Source organism: Petromyzon marinus, chromosome 56 (genome assembly GCF_048934315.1).
Source record: "Petromyzon marinus isolate PM22_M1 ecotype Great Lakes invasive population chromosome 56, UKy_Petmar_22M1.pri1.0, whole genome shotgun sequence".
Taxonomy (NCBI): domain Eukaryota; kingdom Metazoa; phylum Chordata; class Hyperoartia; order Petromyzontiformes; family Petromyzontidae; genus Petromyzon; species Petromyzon marinus.
The window spans coordinates 1,564,856-1,592,558 of NC_133722.1; the positions used below are offsets into that span (position 1 = coordinate 1,564,856).

At 44.3% G+C, this 27,703-nt stretch overlaps 1 protein-coding gene across 1 annotated transcript; it reads right to left on the reverse strand.

Annotated features, from left to right (window-relative positions):
* On the reverse strand, positions 1-27,703 carry MCMDC2 (minichromosome maintenance domain containing 2). The gene is made up of 14 exons (XM_032975413.2): positions 27,087-27,703; positions 24,122-24,252; positions 23,461-23,520; positions 22,400-22,595; positions 21,002-21,124; positions 18,149-18,256; positions 16,466-16,594; positions 15,474-15,711; positions 9,788-9,993; positions 8,167-8,348; positions 7,376-7,561; positions 4,974-5,116; positions 3,118-3,227; positions 1-1,592 (listed from the first exon to the last, which is right to left on the reverse strand). Exons 1-14 carry the CDS (start codon positions 27,310-27,312, stop codon positions 1,426-1,428), a joined length of 2,205 nt encoding a protein of 734 aa, XP_032831304.2. The 5' UTR covers positions 27,313-27,703; the 3' UTR covers positions 1-1,425.

Here is a 27,703-nt window from a genome sequence, read left to right on the forward strand (position 1 = left end):
TTACCAATGTGTTTTTTTTTGTATTAAACATTAAAATGTACAACAATAAACACTTAAACATTACGACAACAACAAACATGTCGTTAAATATGTAATTTTTTAAATCCAAAAAAAAACGATTGCAGTCTCCAACTAACAATTGAGTGTGACGACCGTAACAGATGGACCACATCTCAAAGAGTTCAATGAGTAGAAGTGTACACTGAAGAACGCATTATAACCTCCTCTCTGCCCTAGTCTGGGACCAGTGAATCAGAGTGGAGGATGAGGGGCCCGGATCTACGATGCAGTGGGGAAAAGATCCTCTCAGCGAGGTATTCTAATATTGCTCAACTGGAGTGAATCGTCTGGCTGTGACGAGCCATTAATCTTTTATTTTATTCCCATCGGGTTGCCCAGTCCAATACATTTATATTTACTGATGGTGTGCTACATTACTTCTGCGCTTGTTTTACCCAGAAATAAAATTCAACGAGTCTCGCGACACTTTTTCAGCAGAGTCCTGCCAAGTTTTCATAGTGACAGTTGCTACGTACCATTCCAACTGGGTACGTTGCAATAGAATATTTTTTTTTATTTGAACGACGATGCCCGGACACGATAGCCTACTCTGGCGACACACTCCTCAGGATATATTTAAAGTCGACCGTGAAAAAGCTGGCTTGCAAATTTGAATGTTAATACACCTGCAGTATTAACCTCTGCAACAAGCGGCGAACACGCTATCAAGTGGCTGGATGTATCACGTGATGCCATTACATACAGTACGACACAGGCGCCTGATTCGGCGCATGGTGTCGCGAGTTTGGGGGCGCTGTGGTGATGATATGTTAACTACCTTGTCTTGTCTGGTATGCAGGAGGTCATGAGTTCTGATTCCGACCTGCTGTATATTTGAAGTTTTCGTGTCTCTCTCCCCGTGGTTGTGTGAATTTTTCTCCACGTCCTGCGTTTATTTCCCTCCACATTTTAAAACATAGATTTAGAATATTTGGCTGCGATACATTCCCATATAATTATCCCACTTCATTGGGCTATCATTTGTGGCCAGGTCGCTTCTATAAAAAATAACTATATACCTCAGTGGGCCTTACCTGGTAAAATAAAAAAAGTTTTATTTTGAGGTGGAGCGGCGTGTTTCACATGCTGCTCCATGAGTCCAGCGACCTGGGTCTTACTCTCGGCCATGGATAATGTCAGCATCGTGCGCTAACGTGTACCAGTCCTGGGTTAATACTCTACCCAGCTGCACTGACCAGCGTGGTGCACAATGGCCATGACTGACATGGCATGTGGGGTGGGTGGGGGAGCCTTTTTTCCAGTGGTGGATTGACAACGGTTTTAAACCGACCGCAATGATTCCCGTGAGCTTGAGAATATGATACGAATTGACTAGTGAATAGTGAGGAGAGTTAAAGGAGGAGATCACTCCTCAATTGTCCTGTAAATCATCTCCGGCATGAAGGAAGTGCAGAAGTGCAGGATGTCCCGGTGGCAATTGCTGAGGTGTATGTCGCGCTGCTCGTAGCCCACGCGCAAGGAAAGGTCCGAAGGAAACACCGTGGGGGGCACTATCTGTAGGGCGGAAGTCCCTGCAACAACACAAAGGGCGTCTCTTAACACGACTGGGACACGGACCCAGTAACGGAGACTTTGCGTTCGCAGTGGTGCGCAGGGCACGACTCACAAACACTCGCCGCATTGAGAAAAAAGCCTCCAGTGTGTTTGGAGTCGGACCCTTACAAATAATCTCTTTCTATGGCGTAACATACATACACTTGGCGTGCTTTCATGCACGAGAGTTGTGGCGCATGTTATTCATCGCATGTGGTGCAGTGTACAACTTGTTATCTTAGAGAAATAAAACAACTTTTTTCTCACATTATTTTCTGAGTACAGCACGTACAACCCAAAGCAGCCAGTTTGTATGTTTTATTTATTATTTAATTAGTGTTGCTGTTGCGTGGGTGAGAGTGCTCTCTCCTGGCATTAAAGTAAAAATATATATGGTAGCAAACTGGCATGATTGCCAGCGGAGTTAAAGCGAGAGTGGGGGTTCCCGTTGGAAGAAAGGCTGCGGTGGCGGTTGTTTGGGGGAACGTCCATAGTGGTGGGTTTGCTCAAAGAGCCGCCGAGAGGGCCGGTGGCAAAGTGCTCCTTGCACGCACGAGTGAAAATCAGAATAATATTTATTTAATAAGACTGGAAGAATCCAATGAGCTATAAAAGCTCTTTTTAACAGGTATCCAGTATCGGCGGGTCTGCAAATTACAACAACAAACAATACAAAAAACAGAATAGGAATTAATAAATAGATTAAATAGGTCCGATTTATCAATCTTGGGCAAGGCAGCAAAAACAACAAAACATTCCCAGACCACACCAAGATAACACCACACAGCAGTAGTACCTCAATAACATGCCACATTAACATTTAAACTATCAATACACAGGTAATGAGCATGAATGTTTGCTCTTATTATGATTATGATATGGACGTGCAATGTTTTATTTTCTGCAGAACCTGAACGTCAAATCTGCCTGTCTTATTTTTTTTTGTTCAGCCAGGCCAAACGCAGCAGCAGCACCTGGTCACTTTGCGCCGAAGCTGCAAGTGTCGTATTTGGATTGGAGACGACAGTGTGAACCCGCCACTAGACAGTTTTACCTTTAAACTAAATGATAAACTATTTTTATTTTAGCAGGTATAGCCCACTCAGCTGCAATATAGCTCTTTTTCAGAGTAACCTGGCTATCACATATTATAGCCAAACAAAGTGGCTTATTACGTGGAAATTTATAGCAACCAAAAACTCTAAACGAATGTTCATTCTAAATGTGGAGGGAAAAACCGGAGGAACCGGAGAAAAATCCACACAACCATGTGGAGAGAGACACGCAATCTCCAAATATACAGCAGGCGCCAAGGTTGGGATCGAATCCACAACTTCCTGTATACCAGGCAAGGAAGTTAACATCTCAAGACCACGGCGCCCCTTTGCTTGGAAAGGTTCGGCAAATCCACGCCGGCTGACGGTAGCAAAAGGGCTGGCTCACGATACCGACGGGGTGCGTTACTAAAGACGCAAGCGCAAAACGCGGGAGAGCCCCCTTTACCATGCCGCGAGGTGATGGAGATTTCGTAGAGCGCGATGGCGATCACCGCGTCCGCCTCCAAAGCCACACTCCGCAGACTCAGCCTGGCGTGCGCCCGCGCCACCGACATGCTGGAAAGAGAGGTGGTGGGGGCATCGCGAAACGAATATTTCACGCCGCCTGATATCTACGGTAGTGCGTGAAAAGAACAAAAAATAAACAAACGTGCGCTCGCACGCTAAATGAGAAACACCCGCTAGGCCCACGAGGAACAAATTAAGCCTCACTCTCCTTAACAAAAAGTGAGGGCCAAAGCACACACCTCCGCTCGGGCTGGGTGCAGGGCATCGCAACCCGCTCGCCACTGTGTGGAAAACGAGCAATCGTCCAATTAGTTGCGCTAAATAGCACCGTCAGTGTGTAGTTGGGAATAACACAAACTGCCTGCCCTGCCTACATCTCTGGCAGGAAAAAGCCACTTTCAATTAATTCCTCTATGCCTGCGAACAACTTGTAAATGTCAGTGTGGGATTTGTTTACTTGTGCACACTGTATACACAACATATGCCCATTGTTACACTTTTTCCATTTGCAGAGGGTGACGTTTACGTAATTCTAAGCGTAAACTAAATGCATATTTCTGAAGGCAAGTAATCATTTAAGCACCGCTCAGTAAGCCGAGAACATTTTCCAGTGAGAGCTTAGTATTGGTTTAAAATTCCTTTAATTTATCATTTATAAATAAATAATGCACGTGCCACTAAACTCATTACCGTTTAAAATGTATTCCATTACACCTTGCAATGGTAACCTGCACCGTGTAGTTTCAGTATTGATTTTACACCCTTCTATAATTAAGTGCAACTGAGATATAACATACTCTTTGGGTCTTTCGGTAAAGCCACGTTTTTTTTAACAGACTAAATGTCTCACTAACACAACCACCGTTACGGTGGTTTTCTTACATTGACATGCTAGTCTCTCACAACACAACGGCCACCTCCACAGCTTTGTTGTCCCCGATGTGGCGTTGTGCCTGGTTTTCTTACATTGACATGCTAATCTTCTCATTAACACAGCCGCCGCGGCGGTGGCCTTCTTACATTGACATGCTAATCTCTCGCAATACAATGGCCGCCTCCGCAGCTTCATAGTCGTGGGGTATATCAGCTCTCCGATCTTACATTTACATGCAAATTCCATCTCTAGCCCCATCTCAAATCTATATAACTGCTTGCTTCAGCAGCTCTCCTGCTATATTTTTTCTGCCTCAGCAGTTCTCCTGCTGTATTTTTCACCTGATGACGATTGCTTGTGTTGCGATAAGAAACGTCGTGATATTTTTCATTATTTTTATTATTTTTCAATCTACATGGCTTTACCGAAAGACCCAAAGAGTATGAATTCCTGCAGTCACAAAAGCTTTAAGTTGAGATGTAACAATTTTAATTAATATTTAAAAAAACATCACGTAATATAACAGTGAGAACATTTTCTCTGAAAAAAATGTATGCTGGCCAACGATCATCCCTGTTTGAAAGGCCTTTAGCAATTGCCGTAAATTCCACATTCCTATGTCAAAGGATAGTCACTCCATATAGTGACTCTCTATAGGATGGCTACAAGTGATGACAGTGATTTTAATGCTGACACACTTGTTGATCCTTGTTGCTGTGGTTGGAGCTTTGCGGACTGCTGGTACCAATTGGGTAACCAAAGCTATTGTGACATTGATGGTCTTAGCCCTTTACAGAAACCCCTATGCGAAACGGGTATTTGCACTTTTCCCGGTGATACCCGGGAGTCTGAGCGTCTATGTCTGAGACAGTGGGGGGGACAAAAACAACACGGCCAAAGAGAATGCCTTCTTGTCTCACAGGGTCCGGAGTGCAGTGGAGGGAAAGTTGGAGCCATGCGTGGAGGAGGCGCGCAGCCTCCGGCTGGACAGGTAGTATCCTTGGATAAGCTGCTCGGCGCTGGGGCACAGCTCACACGGCTGCGCTCTGGCAAACTCCACCAGCTGCAAAGGAGAAAGTATACACGGACACACACGCACACGGACCTTGACCCACATTTAAATGGGACACATTGTTTGGTGACACTGCGTTGGCAGCAGTGCACAAGCTCAAATAACAATTAAAAACTCAATACACTCATCCGTAACACTGCCTGAGATGACAAAAAAACATAATCGGTGACACCTCGGTAAATGGTCCTTATTCTTGGTGCATGAAAAGGGACAGACGGCTCGAGCAAGTGTGTCGTTAGTCTCCCCATGCATATCAACTCCGCAGGAACTCATGCACATCTCCTGCATCTGCCATTCATCACATTCTGATTTGACGATTGCAACTCTCTCGTCTTCAAATGCCATATTATCCAAAACAGTGCTCTCAGACTTCTCACCTGTATCCGTAAACTAGAACACATAACCCCAATACTCCAATACTTCCACTAACTCACAATACAATCCCAAATCAATTTCAAGATCACACGTACGGTCTTCAAGACCCCCATTGAACTTCCTCTCCCCTCTTATCTCCCTTAAAGCAAAGACAAAGATCCCCCGTATAGGCTTAACAGACTTTTGGAGCAAGTGCTGTTAGCGAGCACTAATGAAGGCCGGTACGGACACGAGGGGGTGGGTGGCCAACACCACGCCCGGCCGCCTTTGTCTCCCCAGAGTTTACACACCACACTAGATACTCATTTGAGACTGAGTCGATCTAGATGAGGCCCAGGACCGGTTCAGATAATCGTCACTGGTGTTGGCCGAGAGCAGGAATGGAACTTGGGTTGCCAAGTTCGTAGCTCCCCTCCACACACGCTCCTACATCTCCACACTCATCTCCCTCTGCTCCCGTCCACGCACGCTCCTACGTCTCCACACTTATCTCACTCTGCTCCCCTCTGCACACTCTTCTACCTATTCCCTCTGATCTCAATCAACTCCTCTCCACGCATTCTCCGTTTCAACTATGAAAGGTTCCCATCACAGCCTTCACTGAATAAGTGGGAGATCGCTTATTCACTTGTGGAACTCCATTCCTCCAGCCATCTGTGCTGTTGACGCCCCGCCTCTGTTCAAGTCCAGCCAGCCAATACAAGCGTATTATTTGATAACTCCACTCACTTGATGAGATTATCACGTAATCACCGTTATGGCCACACAAAGAAATTAGAACCATTTCTGTTATGCCACGTCAGGTGGTACCGACAAGAGAAATATCTGCTCTGGGCTCATAGACTACACAATGTATTGAGATGCCGTCACAATTATAGACCATTTAAATCCAAACTGTACTGTTGTGAGGCTGTAATAGTTCAACAGCAGTGGTGTGACCAGCATGTACCCAAGATGCCTTTGCCACTGCAGGGCTGGTGTTTTTGACCGTAATGTACGAAGGTATTTATTTTCATGCTGTGTTAAATTGGAGAAAGCCAGAGCCAGATTCAAAACTCAATTGTTACTGCTGTGCCGTGCCAGAATTTGAATTCGGGTCGTGGGAATGAAGTGTTGTGCTCTAACCGCTAATGCACATACATGGGTTGATACTGATATGAACGAGCAAGTATTAACTTCATATATACATTGACAAACAAACACAAAGATCCCCCGAATTTCTTAAACAGACTGTTGGGGCAAGTGCTATTCGCGAGCACTTATGAAAACCAGCATGGCACATGAGGGAATGGGTACCCACCACCACGCCTGGCCACCTTTGTCTCCCTAATAGCAATGTTTACACACACCAGACCAGGTACTAATTTCAGGCTAAGTCGACCTAGGGGAGGTCCAGGACTGGTTCAGATAATCATCACTGGTGTTGGCTATGAATAGGAATCGAACTTGGGTCACCGGGTTCGTAGCGCAACATGCTAACCACTACACTACCGCTATCCTATACATACGTACACATATACATATCTATAGGCATGCAGAAACGTTTTGATACGAGCACACACGTGTTACACATCCACAGCCTTCCGCATGCGTTGAGACTCATTCTCGTATGTATGTATGTTGAACATCTTTCGCACCGTACATAACCAACCATGCTAATCAGAGGTGCGGTGTATTATGTATATTGAACTTCTTTTGCACCGTACATAGCCAAGGACAACAAACTAAACATCAAAAAGCAGTTCCAAATAAATGAGTTTTAAATTCAGGAAATGAGTTTTAAATTCAGGAAATGAGTTTTCAATTTACGTGTCACACGGGCGCGTGCACGCACACGCACAGACCGCGTCACTCTCGCGTGCGTGCAGCACACACCTCTTCAAAATGCCGAGTCGTGATCTGCTCCGGGATGCTATAAACGGGCTCGTTGGCAAGCATCGCCTTATTGAGCGTGTGCTCGGCCAACAGCCTGCACGCTCCGTCGTCGCTCGACTCATTGCCCTCACAGAAGACGATGAGGCCAAAGGAGTCAGCAAGCGGCAGCGGGATGAGGCCCAGCTCCTAGTTCGATGAGAAAACGAAAGCAGGCAAAAGCAGGCAAAACCCGTCAAGGACGGGCCATCAACTGGGTTGCATAAGTGTAGCAGTGGCAACAATTGTGCCTCACAGCAAAATCCATTGCTTTACTATGCTACAAAATGTGCACACCTTGCAATCTGCACTAACCAGCGTGGGGAGGTATGGCCAGATAAGTAAGTAACCTACGTGGCATGGGGAGGCCCTCATGCAGCAGTTAATCTACCAGAGGGCTGTATATGAATATATACATGTTGATTCATACTTACTTTAGGCAATGGAATCACTGACCAAATCTATATCATTAAGAACCCTCCACCACCCGACACAGCCAAACTAAATTAAATGTTTTGTTCCTATTGACACAAATCCGGTCAAATCATCATGAGGCTTCACCCAAAAAAACAATTACGAATCATTATATCGGCTGTGAACACCTACATAATAAATCAATGCATGTCATTTATGCAATGGGTTCCTATGAACGATGCAGCCACTAGTGGCCGCTACAATGTAAAAAAACGTATTAAATCAACGTGAACTGAATCGTGATGATTAATCGCATCGCAAGAGGGTGGGAGTGGAAATACCCTGGTACCCAGGGGGGCATCGTCCCACAGACCCCCCACCCCCACCGTCTTCTTCAGCAGCACCGCAGAATCACCCCCCAGGGCCCACACGCTGCAGCTCATGGGCAGCTGAACCTCCTGGGCCACTTCTTCACCAAACTTCTTCTTGGGAATGGGCACGGACACCAGGCGGCTCTCTAGCGCTGAGTGGTGGCAAGGAGGCGCAGTCACGTCACAAGAGACACATCACGCACCGTGGCGCTAAACAAGCAGGGCCATTACAGGCAGCCCTCGACTTATGAACACCCACACTTATGAACACCCGCACTTACGAACCAGCTTCCATGTTTTTTTTTTACATTGACTTAAAAAGCGTACTCTCACTTGCGAATGGAACCATGGCACTATTTTGTTCAGCCGAGCGATCATTTGTGAGATGTAATGAGTCAGCCTCGTGCTAGGAGTGAGTATTTGTGTGTCTTGACATTTAAATACAGTAGATTTCTGTGTTCGACTTAGCAAACCGTTGGACTTATGAAAAGGTCTCGGGAACAAGTTGTGTCCGTAAGTCAAGGACTGTCCGTCTACCTATGAGACCTTTTTTGCTAGTATTAAAATGAGGGAAAAAAATAAGAAAAGGATGTATTACCCTTTCTGGAAATAACACAGGAGCTGTTCATTTAGTTCATTTAGTTCATATATTTGGTATAGCCCTGTGAGCCATTCGGCTCTTGAATCGGGTGCAACCACAACAAACAAAAAAACAAAAACACGAACAAGAAAACATCTTAAAGTGACTATGTGATTGTGCAAACAGAAAACCCATGAAAAAAAAACCAGCAAAATATTCCTGAAAAAAGTACCGTACACCGATGCTATGTGCAAAAAATCCCAGTGGGATGCAAGTCAAACAACAACAAGAACCACAAGAAAACTTAGATTAAGCATGAAATTTTGTCCGTGTGTAATCTATAAAAACATTCTATGTTAAAATTCAGTTCACAGATAGTACATCATATTATCCAGAAATTTTTTCTGCTTCCAAAATAAGTTATTACCTGAGGATGAATTGTATTTTAAACAACATTCCATGAATCCGCTCACCCAGTATCATCACACATTTGGGCAGTTTTGAAAAAGTAGGTGATTTTTCTTCAGTGACACTCATAACATATTCTAAACTGAAAATTTATTGCAACAAAATAACAAAAGAAAACCGATAAAATTTCCTCCTTCAGCAGTTTTGCAGATCTCCCTTGGAAACTAAACAATGTAAATAAACCACCCTGACCTGCCTCATTAAGCAGAACACATGCTCGTAATGGTTCCTTGAATGAAAATGGTTCTAATGCTCTCGAAATACGCATCTAATTGCGCACATGAAAATGGAATATTTTATATTTGTGCAAATTAATTTCACATGTTAAACATAGACAAATAGACCAAATGAGACAGACGACCCAAACGGGACACTAAGAAATATATTATTGAACCAGATCAGCACCCTGAATGGTAGAAATTCATCGTGGCCTGTAATTTCCAGTGCAGTGGAACAGCGGGGACAGTAGAACAGCGAGCGCAGTGGAATAGCGAGTGCAGTGGAATAGCGGGTGCAGAGGAATAGCGAGCTACGACTGCTGACCATTCTGAAGCGCCTGCAGCTTCTCCTTCTTGTACGAGGACGTCTCGCCGATGCAGCAGATGCCACCCTTGGCCAGGAGGACATGTCCGGCATGGATGCTTGCCGTGGCCGTGCCATGCTCATCCCTCGACACAGAGGCCAGGAGCTCCCCGCTGGGCGGGCATTGGACGCCTCTCTCCACCAGCCCAGCCGCGTAGCTCAGGAGCCTGCAACAAAAAAAAAGCGTCCGCTCCAATCGTGGTGGTGAGCCACCACTGCCAAAGACCAATGCGAATCTCCTGGGTAAATACGTTACATGAGTTATTATGATACAGCCGTTGGCAGAGGTGGCCAGGTGGCGCAGAGGGCTAATAACAGAACACAGTCATAACTCGGCACTGCTTGGATTTAGGGTTTGAATCTGGATTAAACCCACTTGTGGTTAATCTTTAGTTCACGAGGGTAGCAAGTTGATATGTGTATTTTTTACTTCTTTCGCACTGTACACAGCCAACCATGCTAATTGATGGTCACAGCACAATTATCAATAGCTGTACAATAAAGGTAGCAGTGAGACAAATGCATAATTGTGTCACCCTTCATAAGCACAGTACAGTAATCAATGTTAATGGGTCACCATAGCATAAAGGTTAGCCCTCTTAATATATGAGGTTCTCAGAGGCAGATGGCAGCAGTGAACATCGATGACTATACTGCACTGATGAGTCCTAGTTTTTATTGGTTCACTATATAGTACTGTGAATAGCTCAGATTTGTAGTCATTTCTGTGACCAGTCACTAGCAAATCACCCAGTTATTTCAATGCTAAATTCGCCTAGTTATTTCAATGCTAAATTCTCCTGTTTTGATTTGTACTAAGTGCCTCGGTGAATGTGTATGCTCTGACTTCAACGTAACTATTTCTGTAGCAGTTACAAGCGAATGCCTTAATTTAGCTATTGCAATGCTAAATTCTATGCTAATTCCTTTTAACAATGGGTGCCTCTGCGGATGTGTATGCTTTAACTTTTAACATAGCTATTTCTGTGACCAGTCACAAGCTAATCATTCAGCCTTTTCAATGCTAAATTTTATGCTAATTCCTTCGTCAAGGCTCTTTGTTCCTCTCACACAGCTTAAAAGCCGTGATCTGAACGTGGCTCTCTCACTCCAGCGCTGTCCTACCAGACAGTCTCGCTCCCTTCACCTGATGAAGGCCGCTTGTGTTGTGGCCGAAACGTCGTGAGAATATTATTGTGTTATTTTATTTTATCAATTTATTATTTTATTCTCATTCTACGTGACTTTACCGAAAGAACCAAAGAAGATGAATCATTGCAGTCACGAAAGCTTTAAATCGAAATTTAGGTCCACAGTTGTGTCTTTGTCTCCACATTTTCTCAATTTATTGATAGTGGTTTAAGGCAGAATGACCACAATGCAGTTCTTCTGAACTGGTGGTTTAGCATAATGTGTAGTGAGTTCCGGAGACACTTGTAGAGGCGACACGTTTATTATAACGCACAACAGCAACAGACCTTAGTATACAGACTAGGGACTCAGCCTACGTCTAGCGTGCCTGACACCGGCTACGCTCTCAGGTCCTCCGGCTACGAATTAACTATGGGAGGCTAAGTGACCTGACCCAGCCAAGGTTCGGGTCTAGACCACTGGCTTCCTTGGACCTGGCCCTTACAAGGACGTCAGGCCGGGAGTCCCAGGGTCTCACCACTGGTCCGCACAGAGCCCCGGCCCTTACAAGGACAGCGGGGCTAGGGGGTCCAGGGTCCTAAGCTGGCTGGTCTTCTGGCTTCTGTCTTGGACTGGGCCCAAACCTCTGGAGAGGTCCGCTTATATACACCTTTCCCACCGAGGGGCGGGGCTGCGTGGGCTCCTGGAACACCCCGCAGCCCCCTCCCGTGGGGAGGGGCAGCGGGGGATCCCAGAACACCCCGGAGCCCCTCCTGCCTTTGGGCTGGGCAATGCAGCAACTCCCCTGCCGGTACAAGGTACCGCCCTTGATGGGCCCTGTCGACCACTGCAGGTAAGTGTGGCCCATCTCCGGCGCTACATATGTAAGGCCACAGCTTTAGTATATGCAATGCACATCTTCAGAATCATAATCTGTATTTTTCCTGGTTAAATCCAATTGGCTATGAATGTATTTTTCCACAGATGTCCAGTTGGGGTCGGTCAAAAACTATATGTACACAGGCCTGCACTAATTTTCATGTTGTGATGGGTTTTCCCGTCATTTACATGTTTGAAGCATACATTTTTATTTAAAGCTTTCGTGACTGCATGGATTCATCTTCTTGGTTCTTTCGGTAAAGTCACGTAGAAGGGAAATAATAAATAATAAAAAATACAACATAATAAAATAAAATTCTCACGATGTTTCGGCCACAACACAAGCAGCCGTCTTCAGGTGACGAAACAGAACTGTCGGAAAGACAGCGCTCCAATGAACACTGCTAAGATGCCAGCTAGCAACATCAGCAAAGATGAGCGTTTTAAATTATCTCAATTAAAAAAGAGGGATGACATTGTCATCCTCTCAGCCGACAAGGGCAATGCCACTGCCATTATGGACAAAATAGAATATAACAAAATTCAGGAACTACTCAACGATGGCAGCTATACAAAAATAAGAAACCCCACCAACAGCCTCGTCATTAAAACCAACAAAATCATTTCTGATTCAACCGCATTAATTGATCAAACCAAACAGTTCTCGTTGAAACCTTCTGTGGCCAGGCCAACAAGATTATATGGCCTTCCAAAGATACATAAAGAAGATACACCCCTTCGTCCCATTGTCTCTATCAACTCCCCCACCTACAAACTAGCTCGTTTTTTTGTCTGAAATCCTGCAGCCTTTTTCTGGAAAAAACACCTCTGCGGTACTAAACTCTACTCACCTGGTATCGACAATCAAGGGTATTTCCCTGTCCCCAGACGACCTGCTTGTCAGTTTTGGTATGGTTTCCTTATTCACCAAAGTTCCTGTACCTGACACCATCGCAATCATTGAAGACTTGGTTTATCAAGGACTGCATACTGATGTACCCCCCCCTGGTGAGACACTGCTTAACCAACACATACTTCACCTGGAATTGAACTTTCTACAAACAAACTGAGGGCACCCCAATGGGCTCCCCCCTACCTCCGGTTGTAGCCAACGTTTTTATGGAGAAATTTGAGACTGGCGCCATCCAGACTGCCACTCTACACCCGACTTTATGGAAGAGGTACGTGGATGACACTTTTGTCATCTGGCTACATGGCCGGCCGGCTCTAGACCAATTCCTCGACCACATCAATTCCATACACCCAGCCATCAGATTCACCATGGAAGTCGAAAAAGATGGTAAGCTACCCTTTTTGGATGTACTAATTTAAAGGAGACCTGATGGTTCAATGAGCCACTCTGTCTACAGGAAAGCTACCCATACGGATGCTTACCTAAAACCGGATTCCCACCACCATCCATCCCAGAAGAATTCCCTTATCAAGACTCTACATCATAGAGCCAAATGCATCTCTGACCAGGAACACATTGCCAGTAAACTCAAGTACGTACACCAAGCTCTCAAGGCTAATGGTTACTCCGACTACACAATCCGCAAAGCCATCACTCCAACCATGAAGAAGGAACCTCTTGAGGAGCCATTCAAAACCATCACCTTACCCTACATTGCGGGGGTCACAAAAAAGATCTCCAAAATCCTGAATAAACACAAGATCCAGGTCCGATTCATACAGTACCCGGGTGTAATATTGCCTCTGTGGTCGCAGTTACATTGGAGAAACCAAACGACATATCTCTGACCGCAAACACAGAGACAATTTCAGCCGAGACGATGGATTCTGGCTTAGTAATCATTGGAAGGATGTGATAAACCATTTCGGTTCTTGATTGATTGTGTTTTATGGTGACTTTCAGACCGCAGTCCATTCGCTGGCATTGCCTCTTAATACCTTTCACGCGACGGTCAATGGTATGGTTATAACATATTGTATAATAAAAAATAGTATAACAGTGTAATGTTTAATATAATTTATAAAGCAATATAGTATCGTAATTGTATAGTGAATATACAGCAGTGTGGTATACAGTAGGGTTGGTAGAATAATACAGTGTAATATTACAAGTCTAATATTATTATAGTCTAAAGTATAGGGTAGTGTATAGTAACGGATTGTATAATTCAATGGTGGGTTTGTCTATGGCAGTGTATAGTATGGTGTATAGTCGTGTAATGTAAAAAAAAGTTTAGTTGGAGGCATATAAATATAATGCATAATGTTAGAGCTTACATTGGGCTGTATATACGATATTATACAGTGTAGTTTAGATTAGAAGGTATAATATTGTAATGTATAATAGTCTAGTTTATAGCATAGTTGTAATGCAGCACAGGACAGAGTAGCGCACCGTGGTTGTTTCTCTCTCTCCCCCCTCCTCCGTTCCGAGCATAGATGGACTCGTCCATCTGAACAACGCTCGCCGCTTTCCGTGGTGCTAACGTTGAAAAGAAACTGCTACTTTTTTCCGATATAGAATTGTAATGTATAGTGACTTATTGCTGGTAGCTCAGCTGATTGAAGAGTATATTGAGTTTATTGATAATATTGATGTAGTTTATATTTGTTTTTTATCAGTTTACTATATGGTATTCATTATATAGTGTAGTGTATGCCCAGTTATTTAATGTTAATAGCTCAACTTATTGGAGAATATATTGAGTACATTGATTATATTGATGTAGTGTATATTTAGTTCTTTCACATCGGTTTATTATATGATAGTTGGGTAGTTGCAATTCTTTAGCATCAATATACTAAATGCCTCTGTTGATATGTAAACTCTGACTTTAACATAGCTACTTACGTGACCAGTTACATGCAAATTCCTCACATTAACATCATGCTAATCTCGCATTTACATGCTAATTTCTGACTTTAACATCCTGCTAATCTATCACATTAACTACGCTACTTCAATGATAAATTATTCTGTTGATATGTAAACTCCTTTGTCAAGGCGTTCTGCTCCTCCCACCCAGCTTAAAAGACGCTGTCAAGCTTAGCAGTGTTCATTGGAGCACTGTCTTTCTGACAGTTGTTTCGTCACCTGAAGACGGCTGCTTGTGTTGTGGCTGAAACGTCGTGAGAATTAAATTTTACTATGTTTTATTTTTATTATTTTATTATTTCCCTTCTATGTGACTTTACCGAAAGAACTAAGTAGATGTTTGAAGCATCTCTAGTGACTGTGGGGGGTCACGCTAAACCAATTATATTCCCATAGGAGAGTAGCTGCATCTCCCGGGCATGTATGTGAGCGTAATAACAGATTAGAATCAATGTATCCTTGTATGCCCACTAATCCCCGCTGACCACCGCACTGCTGCCATCCCTTCTCACCCACGGTCATAATTAGTACGCAAGTATTAAAAACGGTTACCGCAATACGTGCCTTGAGATGCGCTTCCGTGAACTTCTATAATACTCTTCCTTCCGATATTAGGAAGCCATTGGAGCTGTGCACTTTTAAATCATCTAGATTGAAATCGAATTTCTTTATAACTGGCTTTTTGTGTTTAGTTTGTTGTTCTTCACTCCGCACCTCCAATTAGCATGATTGGCTACGTATGGAGCAAAAGAAGTTTCAACATACACATGGACCTAAAAGTGGCCTTACCTGCCGATCACCAGGGTTTCTCTGCCAATAACCAGCAGGTCCAGGAAGTCCTTGCTGGCGCTTCCGTCCGCGCTCGTGTGCAGGAGGCTGAGCAGTAGCACCAGCTTCAGGGCGCTGTAGGTGCCGGGTGGCGTCGCTTCGGCGGCGAAAGCGTGAGCGAGGCACGCGGCAAACGCCCAGGGGGATCCGCACATCCTGGCGTGCAGGTTCTTCATCCCTGCCGGCAAGTCGCGTGGTCCTAGCACACAGAGGTGTCCACAGTGAAACTCTCCTGCACAGTGAACTCACGTGGGGGGGGGGGGGGGGAGGTGGGGGGGGGCGCTCTTGGCAGATCCTATTATCCGTGAAAATAACTCATGGATATCGTGGGAAATAGGATGAATTGGCTGTGAAACTCCCATTAGCTATAGGATAGATTTAGTGCCAGCAGCAACCACTTTTGGTTGTGCATATATATGCTCTATACTTATCTCCTAAAAAAAATTGCATTTTATATTCTGCCAAAACTATATTGCTCAGGAGAGATGTTGTCACTGGCTTTTAATTTGTCCCAGTTGCTAAAATTTTCTCCAATTTGGCATCTTAGGGTTAGTGATGATGAGTCATGTGGCTATGCCATGGAAAGATTCACTTCCCCAATTTGCGAGTGAATTGTCACAGTTCGGGGTTGTGAATTCTTTATTGTCCTCATTATTACTGCCTCTTTGTGTTGTAACTTGTTCTGTTTGTGAATTTCTGTTCACTTCAACAATCTTAACCACAAAATTATTATTTACTGTGCATTACATTTCACGTGCATGATTCAATGCAAGTGTCGCGAGCGTAATAATCAATTTTATTCGGCGAACCGATGCATCGTTGCATTCCCGAGTAGGCCCAGCGCTGGTTGCATTTTCATACAGTGTCTCTTATGTGACATTGGAAGACCCAATAGGGGGGGTCCGGCCATCTCAAACTGGAGCGTGTAGCCACGGTCAGCCCACTACACTTACCTGCCGTGACGTGCATTTGCACATTACTCGCTTCCATGCAGAACATCGTGTCCGTTCCAGTGCCGACATTCCCTGGAATGCCGCATATGATATACCTTCCACCCATTTCTGCCTTGTTGGTCAGTTCATCTGTCGAAACAGAAGCACAAAGTTGTCACCTGGTGCCACACAAACCAGAGACCAGCCTGTTGCATCTCCAATGCTGGAGGGTCAAAGCTTACGGAGCAGTGGCAAATTGGTTAGCGCACTGTGCCATGCACTCAGAGACCTGTGAGCAGGGCTAACATCAGTGGTGAATGATACGTGAACCAGTCTTGGCCCCCACCTTTCACCAACCTGCACTGACCAGTGTGGTGAAGTATGGTCAAACCACCCTATGACTGACAGCGTTTAGCGCCCTTCATCCAGCAGTGGTTTGAAAAGGGCTGTACATTATTGCCGTATTGTTATTAAAGCTTGCTCTCATATAAATGCATGTAACAAACAACAATGTCCCTTACCTACGGAAGCCTCATTGAGTCTCAAACTATTTATAAAAGTGTCTTGCACTAGAATGTTTGGCCAAATTCCATGAGTGTTTGGATTGTAGGAGCAAACCACAGTACCCAGAGAAAATCCTCACATACAAGTGGGATAACTATCACACTCTAAGCTCTGCGAAGATACGTTTAATGAATATCTGTACTTCTATATCCTGAACATGTCGTGGCCCAAGCCTCCAACACCTGGTATTCATAGGCAGTCTCCCATCAAACCAGTCTCAACTTTGCATATCTTCTACAATGTAATAAGATCGGGTGCATTCAGGGTGATTGAGTCATAGGTGATATCACTGGGGCATCGTGACACAACTAGGAAAACCACATAAATAAACGTGGCTACAGCATATTTTCTAATTTGGGCGATGATAACATGACACAGTGATCTACTCTTGTGCGTCATGCAGAGTGTTGTTTGTGTTATTTGTAAGCCCTCAGCATGTCGAGATGTATAGTCTCAAAATGAATATTCCTGTTTCCTCTATTCTAAGTTTCCAACAACAGGCAAACATCTGTAAGAGGCACACACCCTTTGTGCATATTCAGCAACCATAAGTCATAAGCAAAGACCATCAGCAATCATGCTGATCTGGACTAACTTCATACCACCCATCCTTTCTCCCTCTCTCTGCCTGTGCCCATTGCAGAAGGACTCTCAAGTCTGCAGGGTCATGCATTTGTGAAACCAACTGGTCAGATGGTATTTGATCAGCTGGTCAGATGGTGAAAAACATCAGCATAGTTGCTGAAGGTTTTTTGCATTGCTGATGCTTTTTTTTGCATAATGCACAAAAGGATCTGAGCTCTTTACACAATGTGTGTTACTGTTGTTTTAAACATAGGGTTTTCAGGCCTGCACTATTATTATGTTTCAATATGGAGTTTTTTTCCTCAGCATTTACAGGTTTGATTAATATAAATGCAACCACTGTCTAACCATGCTCGTGAATGCCAACTTGGCTCTTGAACGATAATGAATTGTGCAAGCCTGGACAATGGCTCTATTGTCCACAAGAACTGAATGTTTCCTCGGCGCAGCGCAGCTTGGATTCTGTTACCTTATACCTGAGGGCGAAATGAAGTGGTGTGTGTATGCTTGCACGTGATTGTGATTTGGCTCGGCTGCAGAGCACCCCTGCCTCACCGCGCAGGAAGACGGTGAATGCTTGGTGTCGGACAGCACGGGCGCCTCGGGGAGCCCCGCGCAGCGTAGCCAGGGCTGCGGGATCTACCACCTCTACGAGCTGTTTGTCTGCCGGTTCACAAATCATCATCCACGATTCACACTCGGACGCTTTAACCGTTCTCCACATCACCGTGAACACACGGATTGAAGTGAACACGAAGAGCGCGTATGCAAGTACACAGATTGTCGGTTTCAAAGAAACCATGGTGGAACGATGGAATTGGGGGCAATAAAAGTAATTGTTTTAAAAATTACAAATACAATTTATATCCTCGTGCAACTCCCACACAGTAGCTTCCCGGCGTTGGTTGTATAAGCGTGATGAGGTTCGTTGAAATACGAACAGACACAAAATGGTGTACACACAACCATCACAGCTGATTGCATCTACATTTCACTAACAATAACAATAGAGTCAACGTAAACAGCATTGGATGGAAATCCAGCGGTTTGTATCTCATATCCTAGCGACACTTTAAGTCAGAAATAACAATATTAGGTTTGTCTTATGTCATTACATGTAACTGTGGTCCACAAGAATGTTATTTGCCAAACATCCAAATGTAGAACCACAGAGCTTAAGTACACAGTTGGCGGTGGTTCTGTCTGTATTCCCACTTCTTTGTGGTTTCCCGTGCATCTGAATCATATTCTCTATCCGAGACTGAACAAAAACTGTAAAAAAATACACAAATCATTGAATTATTATAACCAGTGTATTTATCTATTTGAGTCATTCCTCAGTGATGAAAACACAATGACTGCTACAGCAAACAACCTATTGTATTCATGTATTTTTTTCATAATAGAGGTTTTTCGGTTAGATCGCGTAAATATATCAGTGTCGTTATAAACCGCCACCACCCGACACAGCCAACTAGTAAGGGTTGTCACGTAAACAGAACATGCCAATTCGTCACTAGAACAGCACATCGGTGTGTTGGAGAGCCAAGCCACAACATTTGCAAACTGAGTACGACGTTTCTCCAGTAATTACAACTAGCTTCATCAGGCGACAGCCAGATTTGTGGAGAAGTCTTACTGTTTCGTTCCTTATAAAGAGGTGTAGATGTGTTGACCACCCTTCAGCACTCTTGCACAATGTGGGGGGGGGGGGGGATTACTGAGGCAACATACATTATGCATGCGCATTATGCGAGCCCTTTGAACTTGTCCTTCCTGTCTATTGTGTTTATTAAAATAGCCCTACCAACGGTAATCCCCATTGAAGTACGCTGCCCTTTGAAGGCATGCATTTAAATAATGTATTATTTGATTATTCGTTTCCACGCAGCACTCAGCAATTAAAACGATCAAAATACCATACATTGCGGGAGTAACTGATAGACTAGCCAGATGTTTGGAAAAACAAAACATCCGAGTCAGATTTGTCATGGTACACAAAATACAGAATTTAACATCTGGTACAAAAGATGTATTACCGAAGCTATCAACAGAAGGTGTGTACAGGATTAACTGCACGTGTGGTGAATGTTATGTTGGGCAATCAGGACGAATGATCAGCACGAGACTAAAAAAACATCAGAGAAATATTAAATTCTTCCAAATGCAACTGTCAGCGGTAGCAGAACATGCGTGCCAACAAGGACACTCAATTGATTTTGATGTTGAAGTTTCGTGCAAAACTAGCTACCACTGGCCAAGACTAATTAGAGAATCTATCGAAATTGAAAGAAATCAAAATAACTTTAACCGTTCTGATAGCTACCGTCTTAGTGTTGCGTGGAAGCGAATAATCAAATAATAAATTATTTAAATGCATGCCTACAAAGGGCAGCGTACTTCAATAGGGATTACCGTTGGTAGGGCAATTTGAATAAACACAATAGACAGGAAGGACAAGTTCAAAGGGCTCGCATAATGCACATGCAAAATGTACGTTGCCTCAGTAATCAACCCCCCCCCCCCCACATTGTGCAAGAGCGCAGAAGGGTGGTCAACACATCTACACCTCTATATAAGGAACGAAACAATAAAACCTCTCCACAAATCTGGCTGTCGCCTGATGAAGATAGTTGTAATTACTGGCGAAACGTCGTACTCAGTTTGTAAATGTTGTGGCTTGGCTCTCCAACACACCAGTGTGCTGTACACTAATGACGAATTGGCATGTTCTGTTTACGTGACAATCGTTACTAGTTGGCTGTGTTGGGTGGTGGCGGGTTTTCACGACACATTTTTATATTTACGCAATCTAACCCAAAAACCTCTATTATGGATGATATTGGTCGCGAAAGCCTACGTGTTAAACAAAAAAATGTCCCTATCATTTTTTCCCAACACTGAATTTGGCGAAATTACAGTTCTGAAAATTTAATATTTCGGTGCGATTGTCACACGACAGACGTATCTCAAAGTAAGGTAACCGAAGAAGGTGTGCACTGTCTAAAAATAAATTGAAGGGAGCTCAAAAATAGCGTCATAAAAATCATGTTTCTGCAGGACACATGGGTTTGCGTGGGCAGGGCCGCCCAGAAGTTGCTGGATGCCCACAGCCTCCTTACTCATATGAGACAGCAGACAGTTGTGGGGTCCTCTTTTGCGTGAAGTCTTTGGGCAAATTTTATTTTTTGCCCGCTGTCTGGGCAGTTCTTATCTTCTTTGGTTCGTTCGGTAAAGTCACGTAGAATGAGAATAAAATAATGAAATAAAATAAAATAAGACAATAAAATTCTCACGACGTTCTTATCTGCGAAAGCTCTCAGCGGATTTCTTCACCTTGTGACGTAACACAAGGTGATAAAAATCCGAAAGGATGGAACTCCAAAAAAGGATAGCAGCAGCACAGACCTCCTATGGTCCTGCACTTGACATCTTCGTCCATGCTGGCACCACACAGGGAGCACGTGAAGTTGCTTCGCATGGTTGAGGCTTCGTTGGCGCCATGGGAGTGGATGCGGATGTGCCGATAGCCTTTGACAATTGGGTACGAGATAACTTTAACACCGTTTAATTACAGTTGCTTAGCAGAGGGCCTTAAGACCACAGCACTGAGCAGCCAGCAGCAAAAAGAGTGAAAGTATAACAGGTACGAGTTAATAATCTTACAGAATCAAGTAATTATATGATATCCGATTAGCACGTTTGGCTGGGTACAGTGCGAGAGGTTCAACATACATACATACAATGACATTAAACTGCATACATCGATGGTGTAATTGAGGTTCCCCTCTATGACTCCTGATCTTTGGGTTCAAGAATAATAATAAAAAAAACGCACTTGAGGAAGCAAAGGGAGGGCACCTTAACCATCCTCCGTTCAGGGCTCAAGAACCCAGCATTGAGTGTGGAGCAATGAGGTGAAGATGGGCTGTGAGATTGGATGGGATAAAGCTTAAACCATGAACCTGCTCTTGGGCAGGAAATTTGAGAAATTTAAGTTTTGATAACAGCAGTCAGAGTCAATATTTTAAAATATATCATTGTTATTATTTATACTGACCACTGTAGTTAAAACACCCCCTATGACTGACCTGGTATGGTTAGGCCTTCACCTAGCAGTAGATTGAAAAAGGGCTTTGAACTATTATCGAACTCTAAAGGTTTGTTTCAGGAGGGCCTCATCTTGGATGCCTGCTTGAATCTCATTGTGGGAACGAGCCTAGGGCTGTTTGGGATTAGCCATGATCTCCACTGAGCCACCCAACCTTGTACAGCCCTTCTGTCAGTCCACTGATGGATAACATTCCCCACACCAGGCCATGCGGGTAATAGGGGAACATCTGACCATACAGAAACTATACTTGCCAGTGTGTGCTGGTGAAGGTGGGGAGCATAGACGTCTGTAGTCTGACCTTCCACCACCCGACATAGCCAAATAAATACAATTGACATGTGTACAGTAAAAGTGTTTAACGGGCCAATTATTATCGGTTCAACTCACCAGGAAGTTGAAATATAATTTTCCAAAACAAATTTATCAATTTCTAGCCCAAACATCAACTATGAATCATAACAGCTGCAAATGGCTGCATGTTATTACAGCGCAATTTTACCCTTACTACCCACAATGTAGCCCCACATCAGTCTTTAACACCTGTATTCTGCATGGCCATCGGCCCTACAAGCACTATTCCGGCTCAAAATCTGCTTAGCTTCCCAGATCTAGCAAGACAGGGCAGTCTGGCTTGTTTGGTCATAGACCACCAGTAATGAGGGACTGCAAATGCGAGCGCAAGACGCCATCACCTGAGGCTGCTGGGCACATTCTCTCTGAGCACAGGAAGCGTGCACTCTGAGTGTACTGCGTGATGGTCGTAACGGAGACCACCACTCCTTCCACGGAGAAGAAGCGCGGAGGCAGGAGACCGCGGGGGAAAGTGGCAGCGCTGAGAGTGTATGCCGGCAGCTGGGGCACGTGGCTCAGCCTCTGCACAATCAGGATCTTCCACCAAGAAAAATGAGGCGAGACAAAGGATTGAACAAACCCAGGCTCCACTCGGTGCTTGCCAAACGTCGGCAGCCTGACAGAAAAGCATGGAACACGACTGGGCTAGGAATGTCAGACTCACTGCTACCATACAACACGAGAACCTAGTGTTAGCTGCGATGGTGGAAGCATTGATTCTGAGTAGGGGAGTTTAACAGCTGGCTTTGTGGGGTGACAAAAGCATCGGCATCAACCCCCCACCCGCCGAGCCACCCAGCTACCTTTCATCGCCTCTTGATAGCGTAAAGTACGTGGCGGACAGGAATGTTTGCTCAAGCCATTTCAAAAATAACTCTACATCAATGGGCCTTGCATTAACTTTATTTCAAGTGGTTGTAATTATCCAAAAGTACTTTTAAATAGATCACATGAGGGAAACGCAGTTCATTCTTAACTTTTGTGAAAATGCAATGGGTGCCAGGCTCGTGAAATGATTGGTGGTACAGTCCCACGTGTGAAGGAGGGCCACAATATTCGATCAAATCCTTACGAAATAGAAAGCTGTCTTTTATTGAGAACACATGTGCGGGTTCCACAAAGACTGCTCCCAGCTGCATACATAAGGGCAATGAGCTGTAAAGAATTCCATTTTGTTTTAAGAAGTCACATGCTACCATGCCTTCTTTATTTATCCCATGTTGACATTGCATTGCATCATTTCACATTGCAGAAAAAGTGATTTTAAACATGAGGAACCGTGACAGATATGAGTTTTGTGCTAAAACACGTGGAAGATATTAAGATCTAAGCATTGCTTTATGCAAAAAGTCTTAGGCATAACAATTGTATAAATCTTCAAAAAATGAATGTTATTACAAACCTGGTTTTCACATTCTATGGATTCCATCAAAGAGAGGGCCTTTATGGCTAAAAAGACGACCTGTGAGCACATGGAAAACATACGTAAAACCACTCATTACAGAAGTAAGTATGCTAAAACATTTCCGTCGTTTTCAGTCCCCCATGTGAATTTCTCTTGACTGATATCCATACAACAACATACCAATGCAAAAGCAATATACCATAAAGAAACATACGTAAAGCAATACAAATGTTCCTAAAGCAGAAACACTATAATCATTGTTATTACCTGCAATACATATGAATCAGAAACATGGATATTGATTACGTTAAATAAAATATTGAACAAACACAGAAAAGTGCCCAAACCATGGAGAGACGCATGCTTGGAATGACACTGAGAGAGGCAGAAAGAGGAACACACGGATTAGAGAACTACACAATTTAGAGGCATCACATTGACTGGTAATAAGAATAAACAGGACAGGTTGCTCGAAGGAATGATGGCCGGTGATCGGGAACAATGATGTTGTGGCAGCCACAGAAATGGAGCAGTGAAATATACTCGTGTGCAGTTGCTAAATGCAATGTTGCATCGGTGGACCGTGAGACATGGCGACGGATTGGGTAGGCCTTCATCCAACAGTAAATTGATAATGGCTGATAATGATGGTGCCCACCTTCCGAAAAAGGTACATTGCTTGTATTGGCCGATTCAACACCATATTCCCCAGCCTTGCATCACACTCTGTCAGGTGGCACGGGTTAATCTTCAAGACGAAGCGAAAGACTGCAGCAGACTGCACCGTCTCTGTTGTGCAAATGCAATGGAACACGCAGGCGGCTACTTTAGGCAGGATGCAGAAGAGACAAGGAGCACACGCTGGATACTTTCAACATTCATACAATCACTGTAGAGATGATCCCTTGACTACAACGTTGATAACATATTATTACGTGCAACATTGAAGAGTGGAACACTCTGGAATGTATATTAGAACATGATTTTGTGTGCTAAAATGGTCTTCACCTGCCCTTGATTGTACTTCATGCATTAAAAACTTTGGACACATAGTGTAGGTATATCTCAGTTGCTGGAAAGACAGCGTTTGAGCTGTATTATCTTTGCCATTTCTAAGACGTAGAATTCAAAACGTGGAATTTCCCATTGTAAACATGCAATTAGTTAACATCTGAACATAATTGTACGTAAGAAAGTGCATGCAACTTGTAACTATGTGGATTTATTTTGAGCGGGTTTCATGTATATAGAAGATTAGTTATGTATTACAAATGTACACGTTTAGTGTTGAAGAAAATGTACGTATAACTTTTTTGCATCATGAAATATATTTATCCATTAAATGTAGTCCCTAATATAACTTTAATCGTTTAACTGTAAACATTAAATTTTAATAAGATTGCTGAATAATTTGTAATCATATCTTATTTGGTCCTTGCAAATTTACTTTGTCACCATGCACACGTGTGTATGCTGCTTCCACCACTGGAGTTAAATAATGCTGCACTTTAAACACAAAAATCTCACTGCCTCTCAAGACTCTTTCAGGAGGGTCCTGTGTTGGGGTGTTTGGTCAATTCCATATTTATTGATTGGCACTCCTTAAATTATATAAACATTTTCCAGATCAGTGAAACTGAAATGATTCGTAACTTATGACTTGGAGATGGTATTGTGCACTCAGTGGACACAATCATTTCACTCACCCCCTTTCCAGCAGTGCCACCTATTGGTGAATAGACGACTGGCCCATGCATGAACAATGAGCCACACTATAGTTTATAGCATTCACACCCCCAAATATATAAACGAAAACGCCCATTGCCCGCACTTGTTTAACAGCTAAGAGGGGTCACGCTGCAAATTAATCGGACATCTAATTGTCCGTGTTTATCTGCGGGTTTGCTGCATACAAAGTCGTGTTCTGGAAAAAGTGCTGAATATATTTTAAATGCGAGAATGTTTTCCCCTTGTTTCTGGCAACAAAACAGTTGTTAAGATGTTAAAACACCAAACTTAAATCTTTTAGAAGGAATCATGTCTGCATTAACCGCAACACTTGTATTCAGAATGCAAACGAAAAACATACTCTGATAATATATGCATTGTCTTTGAAACTGATTGGTCCACACCAGAGACAACTTTCTTTTGAGCCTAGTCTCATAACGGTGTTAGACCAGACGACGCCAAAATATGTCCTCTGTCTTAAGTACGCCTTTTGGCGACCTTTGAGTGTTTCCTCGGGGTACAAATGTGCCCAATTTGGATTACACAAAGCAGGAGCGGCCATCGCCCCCTTACTGCCACACCAATGACCCAAGTCGCTCTTGCAAATGAGCTGAATCCAGGTCTCTTGAGCCCTCGCTTGCGTGGAGAGCTGTCTCCAGGTACGGATGCTTTGCTTCCACATAACCCCTCATTCATGGGATTTGGCCAAACAATCTATTGCAGGAACCTCTTATTGCGGGATCCATTGAGCCTTGAGACTCAATGAGGGGTTTGCAGATTAATAAATGGCGTTAATCCATTGCAGCCATTGGGGAACTAAATATCAATAGCGTGATGAATATACATCGTGAGGCATATTCGGTGTGCGACATTTACTAGACCGTTGAAACATGGATTTATTCGGTGACACCAAGAATCTATTAAAATCGCCTCAGCAACATTGCCACCGCTCAACACGCGCCTTCCTACATTCACTCCTGCAACAATTCTCCTGAGGCATCCATGAAAACATCCAATGAACAACTCCCATTCCGGTAGAGTGTTCATCATGCAAGCTCCGTGGCCATGACATTTGGTCAACCCACTGCACAGTGTGAGGTGGAGCGGGTGACTTGACCATACTTCACCACGCTGGTCAGTGCGGGGTGGGTGCCCTGCGAACCCGGCGACCGAGTTCGATTCCCGCTCACTGCCTACACCAGTGACGATTATCTGAATCGGTCCTGGGCCTCCCCTAGGTCGACTCAGCCTCAATTGAGTTACTGGTGCGGTGTAGTAAAAATCATCGCCAATGGGGTGCAGGTCACCCACACCCCTCGTGTGCCGTGCCGGCCTTCACAGGTGCTGCTCTCTAACACCACTTGCCCCAACAGTCTGTCAAGGCTACACGGGGGATATTTGTATTTGTAGGTGCTGCTCGCTAACACCACTTGCCCCAACAGTCTGTTAAGGCTACACGGGGGATCTTTGTCTTTGTATGTGCTGCTCACTAACACCACTTGCCCCAACAGTCTGTCAAGGCTACACGGGGGATCTTTGTCTTTGTAGGTGCTGCTCTCTAACACCACTTGCCTCTACAGTCTGTCAAGGCTACACGGGGGATCTTTGTATTTGTAGGTGCTGCTCGCTAACACCACTTGCCCCAACAGTCTGTTAAGGCTACACGGGGGATCTTTGTCTTTGTAGGTGCTGCTCGCTAACACCACTTGCCCCAACAGTCTGTTAAGGCTACACGGGGGATCTTTGGTGAATGTTGGGGGCCAACAGCAGTGCAAGTACAGCGCAGCACTGCACCTAACAGCGGATGTTTTTTGCACTGCCCCCTCTGCCGGCATTCACAGCGCGATGGCTGTGAATGCCGCTTCGCGGTGCGGTGCAGGGTGAGGCAGCAGCACCGCGGCGAGCGCGGCGGGAAGCGGCGATGAGGGACGCGAGGCCGCCGTCGCGGTCCAGGAATCCGAGCGCCGCCTCCCGCAGGGACCACTGCAGCTCCGCCTCCCCTGCCGCCATGGGAGCCGTGGTGACGTCGCCGCGGCGTGCGTGATGACGTTCTGGCGGCGTGCGTGGCGACTTCAACACGGCGTGCGTGATGACGCATTTCAAAACACTGGCTGTCTCCATCAATGGGAAGCCGGCTTCTTCCCCCACTCGGCGCTCCACCAATGGGAGGGTTCCTGCATTTTACAAACGCCCACACGTGACCGTCACCGCCGACTGGTGAGTATCTGGGTTGTATTTTGATTTAAAGCTTTCGTGACTGCAGGGATTCATATACTTGGTTCTTTCAGTAAAGTCACGTAGAAGGGAAACAATAAAATAATAAAAATATAAACAATAAAATTCTCACGACGTTTCGACTGCAACACAAGCAATCATGACTGCAACACAAGCAATCGTGATGATTACTTGTGTTGCAGTCGAAACGTCGTGATAATTTTGTTTTATTTTTGTTATTATTTTATTGTTTCCCTTCTACGTGACTTTACCGAAAGAACCAAGGATATCTGGGTTG